The 13,800-nt window shown below is 34.8% G+C and overlaps 1 protein-coding gene across 1 annotated transcript; it reads left to right on the top strand.

Moving 5' to 3' along the window:
- The first annotated feature begins 222 nt into the window (after positions 1-222).
- LOC127831502 (ovomucoid-like) lies at positions 223-13,032 on the top strand. Its single transcript, XM_052356486.1, is given in 8 exon segments — positions 223-378; positions 1,044-1,173; positions 2,006-2,128; positions 2,632-2,814; positions 3,441-3,505; positions 11,447-11,564; positions 12,225-12,347; positions 12,846-13,032. Coding segments are annotated over 8 exon segments (978 nt in total). The 5' UTR covers positions 223-329.
- The last annotated feature ends 768 nt before the right edge of the window (positions 13,033-13,800 follow it).

Below are 13,800 nucleotides of genomic sequence, written 5' to 3'. Positions count from 1 at the left end.
TGAGACACGAGTCCTCAACAAACTCAATACAATGTGATATATTGGAGTGGAGTATCCGAGCACTAGGCTCAGACTGAATCGAAACACCAGGCCTTGCCTGACACGATTCGACTATAAATCATGACTTGTATCGGGATATTAGATACTTCTAAAAGCACCACACGTTTGAAATGACAAAACAGTATTGTTTATTGTTAAAGTGCTTCAAAATATTTACAATCCTCACCGGTATATAGACATCAGATTTTGTCTTGACATCTCATCTTGCGCAAGAAAACTGATTGTGTACAATATACCTTCACTCTTGTTTTAAGAGCGCGCCGATAGCAATGTTGACCACTGTTGGACTTTTTTGCTTAGCACTCGTGGCGTTTGTTGGTAAGAAAATCTTTTATTACACCATTCTCCATGATTGTTTATGCCATTCAATTAATACTGCATGCACAGAGTTCGCCTGTGATTTTTGTTTGTAATACCGGTTACTTTTTTTTCTTTTCTGAACACCTATTGTCATAAATGTAAAATTGCATGCCATCAATATTTTCCAATAATTTGAACAAAAAAGGAAATGAACGCCTAGCACATTGGGTACGTCTTAATATAATTGCGACGACGGGGAGAACAAAAAGACCTATTGAATATTTTTTAGAATATTTTATAGGTCTTTGGAGAACACCCGCAACTGCATGTACAAGTATTGAAGAGCCGTACCTTCAAATATTATAACGAATATTATAACGAACATCTTAACTTTTGCTACAATCGACTGACACATTCAACATTAATTTTCTTGATGTGTGAAAATTGATCTTTGTATGTACAAAATATAAAAACATTATTAGATTTGTTACGAGAATTACACATAAAAATACGATAAACTAAACTTAAAATGAAGAGGCGGCATTATAACAATTATTTTTTATGATGTTAAAAATTCTCTCATAACAACATAACTCATTTTCTGTTTTATCTATTTCAATTTAACTAGCATATGGACCCATATGAATTAGTGTTTGTTATTCATGTGAATTCACTTCCTCCAGGTGGCGCCACTGTGCCCACGCAGGCGCATACGACCCCGGGCCCCCACCTGTGCATTTGTACCATGGAATACATGCCAGTGTGCGGAGTCGACGGTAAAACCTACCCAAACATGTGTTCCATGAAATGCGAGTAAGCGTTTGAAAATACGTTTTGAACACAAATATTGATGGGAGATTTCTTTGTTCAATTTGTTTAATATATAATAAATGGTGGACGAGACCTTATTCTGCAATAAGTTACTTGTATATAAATAAAACGATACCACACGTATTACTTTTAGTGATCGGTATAATAAACCTGCACGTGCTACGTATCAGTCCTTTAACTAAATAGCCATATATTTGTTATTAAAACCCGCTCCCGGTGATGCGAAGTAACTTTTATATTTCGGCCTAATCAGGCAACAACTTTTTTGACATGATAAAGGGTATATTAACAAAGCGTTGTAACACTATTATTCTATTTATTTAAGTATTAACGTTTATCTAAAAAAATCGTATGTGTTTGTTTCTATAATGCATAGTTAATTGACATTCGTGGGTTATGTATTTATCAACAGTTTTTTTTAAATTAATGTGCACTATTTTCAAAATAACCCAGTTACGTTTTCGGGGGTGGGGTGGGGTGGGGGTGGATTCAATCTTATATTTTTTATGTGTTCACATGCTAGTGATATACCATAAACCATGGTACGTATTTACCGTCTGATTCATAAACAAAAACTTGCAAAATAAATAATTTCATTCAAACGTGTAGTTTTAAAATGGCATTTATAATACATTTCAGTTCGTATTCACTGACATTTTTAAACAGATTTCTTTTTCTGGAATAATGTTTAAGTGTCATATCACCATTTACTCATAAACACATACGTCCAAAAAATGCCTTTCTGAAAAAGAATGAAATATCGCCTTACACGTAAGTTTTTTTAATGGTTGTCACTAAATAAGTTATCTTGCAGGGGTGTAGCTGAATACCACAAGGGTATCTGCGGCCTACCGGTGTGCGCCTGTCCACGGATATACCAGCCCGTGTGTGGCCAGGACGGACAGACGTACGGCAACTCGTGTGAGCTCAGATGCGCGTATGTACTCACTGTATTGTTTGATAACTAGTGATATAAATATTATATAGCAATTAAATTTTATATATATATTATTACTGAAAAGGGATCTTATTTATGTTTTTAATTCTCAAACTGGCAGATAAAACTATGAATGAATGCTGAACACAGAAAAAGTTTGTAGAGTTTTCACATGGAATAAAAACCTCTATTTTCTTCTGCAAGTGCTTTTACCGGTATTCTGGTCTCATTTTCATGTCGGAAAGAAAACAATTTCAGTAAATGACGTAATCTTGTTTTTGATAGTGACGCCGTTTATAGTTTACTTTAATAAATGACTTCTACCTTGTCATGAACCACATCTGACATAACAACTAAGAGTTAGGCACGGTCACCTAGTGCGCGGACTTGTCCAATGAAAACGAGAGAAGAGAAAATTCCACACGGTCATTATAACAAATATTTATCAATAAACTTTTTTAGTGATACATATTTTGATAATACTGGTTCTATCACTGTTACAGCGGCGTTGCGTTCTTCCAAGAGGGCCCCTGTACCGGGACCGCGCAGACTCTCATACCCCCGGGCGTGGGCAAGCGCCAGGCGGTGATCCCCTGTATCTGTACCTTCATCTACCAGCCCGTGTGCGGGTCTAACGGACAGACATTCGGCAACGAGTGCACGCTACGCTGCGACGCAAGGGAGGAGTGAGTATCCTTTGTTATTACATGATGCTATAATTGGGTTTTCCCGTTAATACAAACGTTAAAGAATATGAAAATATATATGGGCCATTCAACTATTTATAGTAGGTGTAAGTACGCAACAACATTTAACATCTCTTCGAAAGTCGCAGGTGTTGCTCTATGAGTAATCAATTTCTGACCATCATGTTTTCGGTCAGAATGTTACAATTTGCCAAATAACATTATAACACGGACTCTTGCCATAGGTTAACTGGATCTTGACATAATTTCCGGTCATCGCCGCTAAATAACTTTAACCCTTTCAGTGCTTTTGAAGGCCTGTGCAAACAGTTTGGATCCAGATGAGACGCCACAGAACGTGGCGTCTCATCAGGATCCAAACTGTTTGCTATTCGGATAGTATTCTTTGAAAAAAAAATCGAAGAAAATGCTTATTTTATAAATTCAGCGGAAGACATTTTAGCAGACGACAAATTTCCCAGCATGCAAAGGGTTAAAAAGCCAACATATGATAATAAAAAGTGTCAGACGACAGTAACAGCTAAGCAGAACCTACAAACAGAGAATGTTATTGTGTAGTGGTTCAGTTTTTGATACATGCATTTATTTCTTGCCTTATATTTCAGCCCAGACCTATCAAAACTCCACGAAGGTCCTTGCAGTGGCACTGAACTCGTGACTTTTAGTCCGGACTTCTAGACAGCTATGACTACATGCGGAACAAATTCATGGGTCAATAGACTGTTGTTAAATGTTATTGATTGAACATAATTTTATTACCGTTCATCATTATAAGAAATTTTCCGTTATTAATACTGTTTTATATAAACAAACAAGAACTTATTTATCCAGTTTTAGGTTTTTACGGAAAACGGAATGATCATGCTCGTTGTGTATTAAAATGGTGTACTTATAGATAATCGAGCTTATCAGTTAAGAGACAAAGCATTTACACTTGTTTAATGTAGGTAAACATATTTACTTCAATTGTTAAAACAGAAATAAAAGGACGCAACTCTTGAGTCTTGGTTAGCAGTAATCCTTAAACCAAATCCTAGCTATCCTCGTCGTCACCGTTGTGTGTGATTACATTTAATTTTATTAACGGACGGATATATGAACACTACACATTCGAAGGATGGCTCCACTGCTAATCAAAGCGCTGAAGGCACTTTAGGTGTTCGCTGTTGTATAGGTTTAGACGCAACTCAGTTTTAAAAATTATGTTATAGCTATTTATATTGCAAGTTTTAAATGAACACAGCCCATTCAAATTTATAAAGAGTGTGTCTTAAAGTACAGGTCCAGATGTGTTTTTTTAAATCATTAATAAACAATATAATTTAAGCTTCATTTTGGGAAAACAGGGCTTTATGCATTAATTGTCATCCCAGTACCAGAGAATCTTTAAACGAAAAACATTATAAAATCACAAATGTCGTCCTTGATTAGCCAGTGTGCATAGGCTAATCTTATTTGACATGCATTAAGCACCGTTTTCCCTGAAAGCAGCCAATATGTACAGATTTCAATGATAAACACTAGACTGGCCAATGTTGTCTTAAAAGCTATTAAACACTATTAGTCATATACACCCACTGCTGTGAACAGGCATATGTGGTGGTCATCTTCCCTAGCAGACGAATTTGTCGTCTGCATAATTTAACTACAACAGGCAGTGGTTGTCTTTCCACAGCGTAGTTAAGCAGTTCCGCGCATACTGATTTGCAAAATTTGGTCTGTAAAATTAGTGTGAGCTAACGCTCACACTAATAACTGTCCGTAGCATTCAGCTTCACATGCAACATCTAACTTTCTCCCATACACCGCAATACATTTAAAGTCCTTTTAAAACAGCACACTTCGCGCTATACAAACGAAAACCTTCAAAATTTTGTCTTAACTTAAATATTGTTAAAAGAGATAAGAGGAATAGTAAGGCATACAATGGTAGAACCTAATTGGGTGATTACTTGCAGAATAATTATCTTTGTGTGCGTTTTTTATAAAAACAAAAGTTAAAAAATAATAATTTGATCTGTTGTTCATGCCTCTTAGAAACACTGAAAATATATTTGAATTTTGTAATGAAAAAATCTTGTTTAAAGATGAACAGAATTAAAACTGAAAATAATAAAAAAATACTTAACTGTCTCAAATTTCAATGTTTTTTTTACTTTGATACTTATGTATATCTCTTTCCAAAACGGGGTCTACAAACGACATGACATTCAGAAAGACGACATGAGCTATCAAAGTCGCATACATATACATATCCCAAAGCGGACCCTCAATGCATATTGACTGACTTGCCTGTATTTATTTATATTACTGGAAGTTGAAAATAACTTTTAATTCAAATAAGCAATTATATATAAATAATATATAATAAAATTAGTAACTGAATATAACAATGTTTAGCTACGTAAATATGTACGTTTATGTGATTGTAGCTGTATTACAGTCTGATTGTATTGTTCATACTTCATTGTTATAATGCAGGATGAAAACAAACTGAACATTCTCTGATCGAGTATTTCTGCCTTATATTTTTCTTCAGTACTAGACGTTGAAAGAAACTGCTATTCGAAAAAAAACAATTTTTTTATAAAAATGTTAATCTGCTATGTAAAGCTATATAAATATGTATGTGCATGTGTTTATACGTATACGTGCGTGTGTCCGTTCATGCATTAGTGTACATGTGTATGTATGTATATGGTTCTGTATCCATACTGAAAATGTGTATCTTTGTAACTTGGTTAAGCCAGATATTTAATTCTAAAATCGAAAATGTCTGTACAGTCGAATTCGCCAACATGTATATCATGCATGTACGATGTGAATATAAATTTAGTTTAACGGTTCATTTTAAATTACTGCGACGATATATATTCATACGACACACGAACACTAACCTAATAAAAAAAGACGAATGCTTCGGTTATTGTAGGAAAATATTTACGAAATATCTTCGTCACAATCGGCTCGGGGCGCTAATTTGTGTTTGCTGCATTTTATGAAATTCGTCTTCAATGTATATTTTTTCTTGCCTATTTTGTGTTATTGTAACATATTTTATCAATATATTAGAATTTGACACATATAAAAAAAACGTATAATCTCGTTATTCATAAGATAAAATATGTTCTTTCATCAGGTTGTTCAATGTTTTCTTAAATTAACTTATAATTAATGAATATCATTATGTGCCTTTCTCTGAATACAATGTTGCTTGTCCGATAGAATCGGATGGGTTGTTCTACCATATGTTGTAACGTATCAAAATAGATAACCCAATGATGGCTAACTTAATTTTTAATTAAGAAGTATTTTCTGGTTGATTGCGGGTGCTTTCACATTGACCTTACCACTTTGCGAAAACAATTTCATGGGTTAGCAAAATGCGAGACATGTAGCGAGTGCATAACAATCCGTACTGAATTTTTTTAGATATTTTCATTAAAAAAAGAATCACATTAAATCAGATAAGATTCCTTTAAAACGTGAGCGTATGTTTACATAATGATTTACTATTTACTTGAGTTTCTTTTATTTATTCGTATTCGATTGCTAATTCGATAAAAGGTAAATTTATCAAAAACAACAGTGCAGCCGGTCGACAGGTCGAACATTTTTATTCGGCATAGCTGTTTAATTCAGCTTTTCACCTAAGCTGACCTTTGTAAGCGACCAATGAATTTGAATATAAAATTTTCCGCCGGTAGGCCTGAAACTTTTCGAAATATAAAACGTACAATCTACGAACAGTTTACACATCTACATTAATTAATATGTTATTCAATTTACTTTCTAGTTTTGGGAGGTATAGGGTTTAAAAAGGGTTATTACAATGCGTTCTGCAACGATGTTAACTGCTTGTTCAGCATGGAACACATTTTGTGTGTGCCCCTTGATGTAGAAGTTTGTCAGCGCCAGAGCGATTGTACTTAAAGACTGTTATCATATTTAGTAAGTACTACCGAATTGCACTCGTATAGTTTAGATCGTGCAAGTATTGTTGTTCGCTATCCTGATATACGCTTTGACGAAAATATTTTTTGCTTTCGAAATTGCCCGTTAAACATGTAAACGTATTAAACTTTAAACTAGCACTCGTTCCAGCAGTGGAATCGTTACCTAACTTTAATGCATTGCATTCCAACACGCAAGGTTTCAAGGTCAGTTCGCGGTCAGTTATAGAATCGTTATATAATCGTTATATATAAACGCTAACGCGTTAACTAGGTGAACTTGATGTTTATTTTAAAGAAAGATCTTAAATAGAGGATATTTGTTGGATTCGATGGAATATCGATTTTATTTCACGAGTGATCATATAAAATTATATTTTGAAAATATATTTTTTCTATGATTACGAGTGAATTAAAATCGATATTCCATCGAATCCAACATTTTTTTTTATTTTATGCTTTTTCACCGTTTTTTTGCATTGTAAAAGTGTTTAACTGGATAATTTCGCTGAATTTATGACGTCATTTCGTCGAAAAAATGATGTCATTTCACTTTAAAACAGTGAAAAATATCAATATTTTTCACTGTTATTTTTCACTGTTTGAAACAGTGAAATATCAGTTTTATTTCACTGATATTTCTCTATAAACCACCGGAAAGCATAGAATAAATGAAGATATTCGGCAATAAGATTATGGTATTTCAATCACAGATTCTTAATGTGTTTTCAACAATTCTATGACAATTACCAGTTTTGATTAATTTGATAAGAATATTTCACTATATTGACCAATTTATTGAGCATGAGCTCGATGATTCACGACACTATATAGTAATAATCGAATAAAATATAAATGTCCGACAAACCACTAAAACAGGTCTGTTCGAAGAACGCACTTATAAATATTTCAAATATGTTAGGATGATTCGGGCGGCCGGTTAACGTGTTTTCATTTATTTTCATTCTTCTTGTGTTTTCTATTCTGTTTCTATAGATATATGATCTGTAATATCTAATAAAGCGAAATAAGCCATGAAATTTGGCGCAACACCCCGAAATTGATTTTCGTTAGATGCAGCTAATAACTGCGCAGAAAAGGCATTCGCAATCTTTGATCTCATTTATATAACATTTGACTTTTTCATCACACCAACCACAGTCAACGCCGTATATTTTTCTAAAGATATTTATTGTATTTGTCCTTCCACCTTTCAGCGTGTGAGGAATTTCTTTCACACGCAGTAATGTGGCAGTCGTTTCTCTTTTCAGGTTGGACATTTGAGAATTTTTATGAGGCGTTTGAACAACACAAGCATCTTAAAAAAAAGCAAACACGTGTTTTAAGACAAAATCAAAAAATACTTCAACCATATAATTATCACAATCACTCACAACCTGTCTATCATACTTATACAACTCTTTCTGCAAGCCTCCGTTAATCTTTTAACAGCTTTGCAATCTAGGGCAAACGAATGATAACGTTTTAAGTTCTAATATTTTCTAAGCAGTTATCACACTAATTCGGACATGCAATGCATGCATTCTAGAAAAATACAAAAGCTGTTATTTGACACAAGTTTATTTGATGAAATGTTACATTTAACAACGATAATAACTTTCAAAATAAGTAATTTGGACATTAAGTGTTTCGCGCGTTATTGATTGTTGTTTTTTTGCCAAATGGGGTAGTGTTATATTCAATAATAATTTGTTGAATAAAATCATAAGCTGTTTAAAAAAAATTACATTCATTTTTAAATATACAATTATCAAAGACAATGTTCAAGTGCTCACAAATATAGGCAAGTAATAAACAAGAAACAAACAAATGCCACATAGTTTTTACATTGAACAGTATATTCACTCACGGACTCTAGATTACAAATTATAATTGAATATAACACATGCATTAATAATAAAAAGTACAACAAAATGTTTGACCACAGAACAATTTGAGCACTTGCATCAATAAAAATACGTACACCAAGAGCAGCGCATAGCGGGTGCCAACGCTCGGCTGTGGGTGCAGTTAAAAATTGTTTAGAGGTCACAGTGACCTTGATCTTTGACCTAGTGATCCAAAATTGGGTGGGGCGTGTAGAAATCATCAAGGTGCAGCTACATATGAAGTTTCAATGTTGTAGGTGGAAGAACTCTGATTTTATAGCCAATGTTAGGTTTTAGCACGACGCAGACGGCGGACGAGCTGGCTATGACAATACCACGGGTTTTCTCCGAAAACAGCCAAGCTAACAAAATGTTTGGCCACTGAACAATTTGAAGGGAAATAAATGTTCCATTCACAATAAGTACTACACAACGTTTAACTCTAGAACAATATGAAGGGAAGTACATGTATCGATCATAACAAGAGCTCTGTAGTCGGAGACAGTACAACAAAACTTTTAAACAATGAACAATTGGAGCTTCCCATAAAGTTTCATTGAATTCCCGTAATAAGTTGCCGAGAACTAGCTCGGACAAGAATTGCACTATATGTACAATGGAAAATTTCAAAGGGCCATAAGTATGTGAAAAATCATCCGACCAGAACCGGCTGATAATATGCACATCTCTTGGTAGTGAAGCTTTCCATAAAGTTTCATTGAATTCCAGTCATTAGTTGCTGAGAAATCGCCCGGACAAGAATTTCACTACATGTACAGTTAATGGAAAATTTCAAAGGGCCATAAGACTGGGAAAAATCATCGGACCATAACTGGCTGATAATATGCACATCTCCTTTTGGTAGTGAAGCATCCCATAAAGTTTCATTTAATTCTGGTCATTAGTTGCTGAGAAATAGCCCGGACAAGAATTGCACTATATGTACAGTTAATGGAAAATTTCAAAGGGTCATAACTCTGTGAAAAATCATCTGACTAGAACCCGCTGATAATATGCACATTTCCTCTTGGTAGTGAAGCTTCCCATAAAGTTTAATTGAATTCCGGTCATTAATTGCTGAGAAATAGCCCGGACAAAAATTGTGCACGGACGGACGCACGGACAGACGAAGCGGCGACTATATGCTCCCCCCCAAAAAAAAAACTTGACCACAGTACAATAGTATACATATCATGTACAATTGTATTCTTAATGCTACAAAATGTTCGACCCCAGTAAATTTGTACAAAAATCATTTGTACTGTAACGTTTAGCTTTATACTACAACACTTTTGACCTCAGTAAAATTCTTGAATAGTTTACTTTTTATACAATAACAAATCACACACTTATTTGAAGAAAAAACCCACAGCACAGCAATTAGACAATACATGGATAAACTACATTTGAATGATTATAGTAAGCAAATTAAATGCAAAACTGTTTAGTGTCAAACATGTCATTTTTTTCAACATATGGTTTAGCATCAGAATCAGTCATTTGTAAACATTATGCTACCATATACCCATGGCGATTGCCATTGGCCCATTTGCAGTTCCATTCATAATATCTATTAAACAAGGGCTGTTTGTAAAACATGCATGCCCCCCATATGGGCTGTCAGTTGTAGTGGCAGCCATTATGTGAATACGTTTTTTGTCACTGTGACCTTGTCCTTTGACCTTTTGACCTGAAAATCAATAGGGGTCATCTGCTAGTCATGATCAATGTACCTATGAAGTTTCATGATCCTAGGAGTAAGCATTCTTGAGTGATCGGAAACGAACTGGTCTACCGTCATTCAGACTGGTCTACCGGCAGGTCTACCGATATTCAGACTGGTCTACCGACAGGTCAACCGGAAGACAGCCAGCAAAACAATATACCCCTTCTTCTTCGAAGAGGGGCATAATAAAATACACACATCACAATGTTTATAAAAACAAGAAACAACGCTATCTTCAAGAGAGAGAGAGAGAGAGAGAGAGAGAGAGAGAGAGAGAGAGAGAGAGAGAGGGAGAGAGAGAGAGAGAGAGAGAGAGAGAGAGAGAGAGAGAGAGAGAGAGAGAGAGAGAGAGAGAGAGAGAGAGAGAGAGAGAGAGAGAGAGAGAGAGAGAGAGAGAGAGAGAGAGAGAGAGAGACCTGATGAAACACATACTTTCACTCTTGTTTTAAGACGGCGCCGATGTTGACCACTGTTGGACTTATTTGCTTAGCACTCGTGGCGTTTGTTGGTAAGAAAATATTTTTTACGCCATTCTATATGATTGTTTGATATTCGTTTATACTGCATGCCCAGAGCTCGCCTGTAATTTTTGTTTCTAATACCGGTTACTTTTTTCTTTTTTTTTCAAAAGTATCGTCATAAAGTCATGCAATTAATATTTTGCAATAATTTGAAGAAAAAAATCCAATGAACGCCTCTTGCATTGGGCACGTTTTGATATAATTGCGACTTATATTATAACTTATATTAAAACGAAGATCATAACAGTTGATATATTCGACTGCCACATTCACAATTGATTTCTTGATCTTTTTATGTAGAAAATATAAAATACATTATTAGATTTGTTTCGAGAATAAAACATCAAAATACGATCAACTAAATGAATATAATGAAGAGGTGACATGAAAAAAAAAGTTTTGATGTTAGATATTCTCTTATAATAAACATAGCACAGTTTCTATTAAATATATTTGAATTTAACTAGGGTATAGACCCATATGAATTAGTGATTATTATTCATGTGATTTCACTTCCTCCAGGTGGCGTCACTGTGTCCGCACCGGCGCATACGACCCCGGGCCCCCACCTGTGCATTTACAATTGCACCATGGACAACATGCCGGTGTGCGGAGTCGACGGTAAAACCTACCCAAACTGGTATTCCATGAAATGCGAGTAAGCGTTTGGAAATATGTTTTGAACACAATTGTTGATTGGAGATTTCTTTGTTCAATTTGTTTAACATATACTAAATGGCAGACGAGACCTTATTCTGCAACACGTTGCTTGTGTATAAATAAAACGATATCACACGTTTCACATTAAGTGTTCGGTATGCACGCTACGTATCAGTCTTTTACCTAAATAGTCCTATGTTTGTTATTAAATCCCGCTCCCGGTGATGTGAAGTCACTTTTATATTTCTGCTAAATCAGGCTGCAGCTATAGGCTATAATTATGATAAAGCTAGATATATTAACAAACAATTGTAACTCTTTCATAACTTACAAATTGAATTACTTGTTATTATCTGAAAATATGCTATTAATATACCATATACCAGGTCACGTATTTACCATCTGACTCATAAACATAATTTCAAACGTGTAAGGTTCTAAAATGGCGTTTTAATAAATTTCAGTTCGTATTCACTGGCATTTTTATACAGATTTCTTTCTCTTGAATAATTTATTAGTGTAATAGCACCATTTACTGATAAACACATGCGTCCAAGAAATGCCTTTCTGAAAAAGAATGAAAAATCGCCTTACACGTAAGGTTATCGAATGTTTGGCACTTATGCAAGTGGTATTGCAGGGGTGTAGCTGAATACCACAAGGGTATCTGCGTCCAACCGGTGTGCGCCTGTCCCCGGATATACCAGCCCGTATGCGGACAGGACGGATAGACGTATGGCAACTCGTGTGAGCTCAGATGCGCGTATGTACTCACTGTATTGTTTGATAATTAGTGATATAAATATTATATAGCAATTAAATTATATATATATATTATAACTGAAAAGGGATCTTATTTATGTTTTTTACTTCTCAAACTGGCAGATAAAACTATGAATGAATGCTGATCACAGAAAAGGTTTGTAGAGTTTTCACATGGAATAAAAACCTCTATTTTCTTCTTTAAGTGCTTTTACCGGTATTCTGGTCTCATTTTTATGTCGGAAAGAAAACAATTTCAGTAAATGACGTAATTTTGTTTTTTATAGTGACGCCGTTTATAGTTTACTTTAATAAATGACTTCTGCCTTGTCATGAACCACATCTGACATAACAACTAAGAGTTAGGCACGGTCACCTAGTGCGCGGACTTGTCCAATGAAAACGAGAGAAAATTCCACACGTTCATTATCACAAATATTTATCAATAAACTTTTTTAGTGACACATATTTGGATAATACTGGTTCTATCATGTTACAGCGGCGTTGCGTTCTTCCAAGAGGGCCCCTGTACCGGAACCGCGCAGACTCTCATAGCCCCTGGCGTGGGCAAGCGACAGGCGGTGATCCCCTGTATCTGTACCTTCATCTACCAGCCCGTGTGCGGATCTAACGGACAGACATTCGGCAACGAATGCACGCTACGCTGCGACGCCAAGGAAGAGTGAGTATCCTTGGTTATTACAGGATGCTTTGAATGGGTTTTCCCGTAAATAAATACGTTAAAGAATATGAAAACATACATCAGCCATTCAACTATTTATATTGGGTGTAAGTACGTAACAACATTTGACATCTCTTCGAAAGTGGCAGGTGTTGCTCAATGAGTAATTAATTTCTCACCATCATGTTTTTGGTCAGAATCATGTAACAATTTGTCAAATATCATTATAACAAGGACTCTTGCCATAGATTAACTGGGTCTTGACATTATTTAAGGTCACCACCACTAAATAACTTTAAAAAGCCAAAATTTGGTATAAAAACTGTCAGGCGACAATAAAGACTAAGCAAAACCTAAAAATGAGAAACTGATTCAGTTTTTTATAAATGCATTGCTTTCTTGCCTTATACTTCAGCCCATCGCTATCAAAGTTACACGAAGGTCCTTGCAGTGGTTCTGAACTCGTGACTTTTAGTCCGGACTTCTAGACAGCTATGACTACATGCGGAAAAATGCATTGGTCCATAGACGGTTGTTAAATGTCATTTACTACAGAAATCCTCCGTTTTTACTTTATATATATATATATATATATATATATATATATATATATATATATATATATATATATATATATATATATATATATATATATATATAATAAAGAAATCATTTTCCAGGAATACGCTTCGTTAAGGGTTTCGAATTACGTATTGTTTGTGCTTGGTACATGTATTAAAACATAAATAATTGAACTTATTCGTAAAGAGAC

The sequence above is a fragment of the Dreissena polymorpha genome, chromosome 5 (assembly GCF_020536995.1).
Source record: "Dreissena polymorpha isolate Duluth1 chromosome 5, UMN_Dpol_1.0, whole genome shotgun sequence".
NCBI lineage: Eukaryota > Metazoa > Mollusca > Bivalvia > Myida > Dreissenidae > Dreissena > Dreissena polymorpha.
The sequence above is the reverse complement of the archived record's forward strand: the minus strand, read 5'-3'. Positions and strand labels throughout refer to the sequence as shown.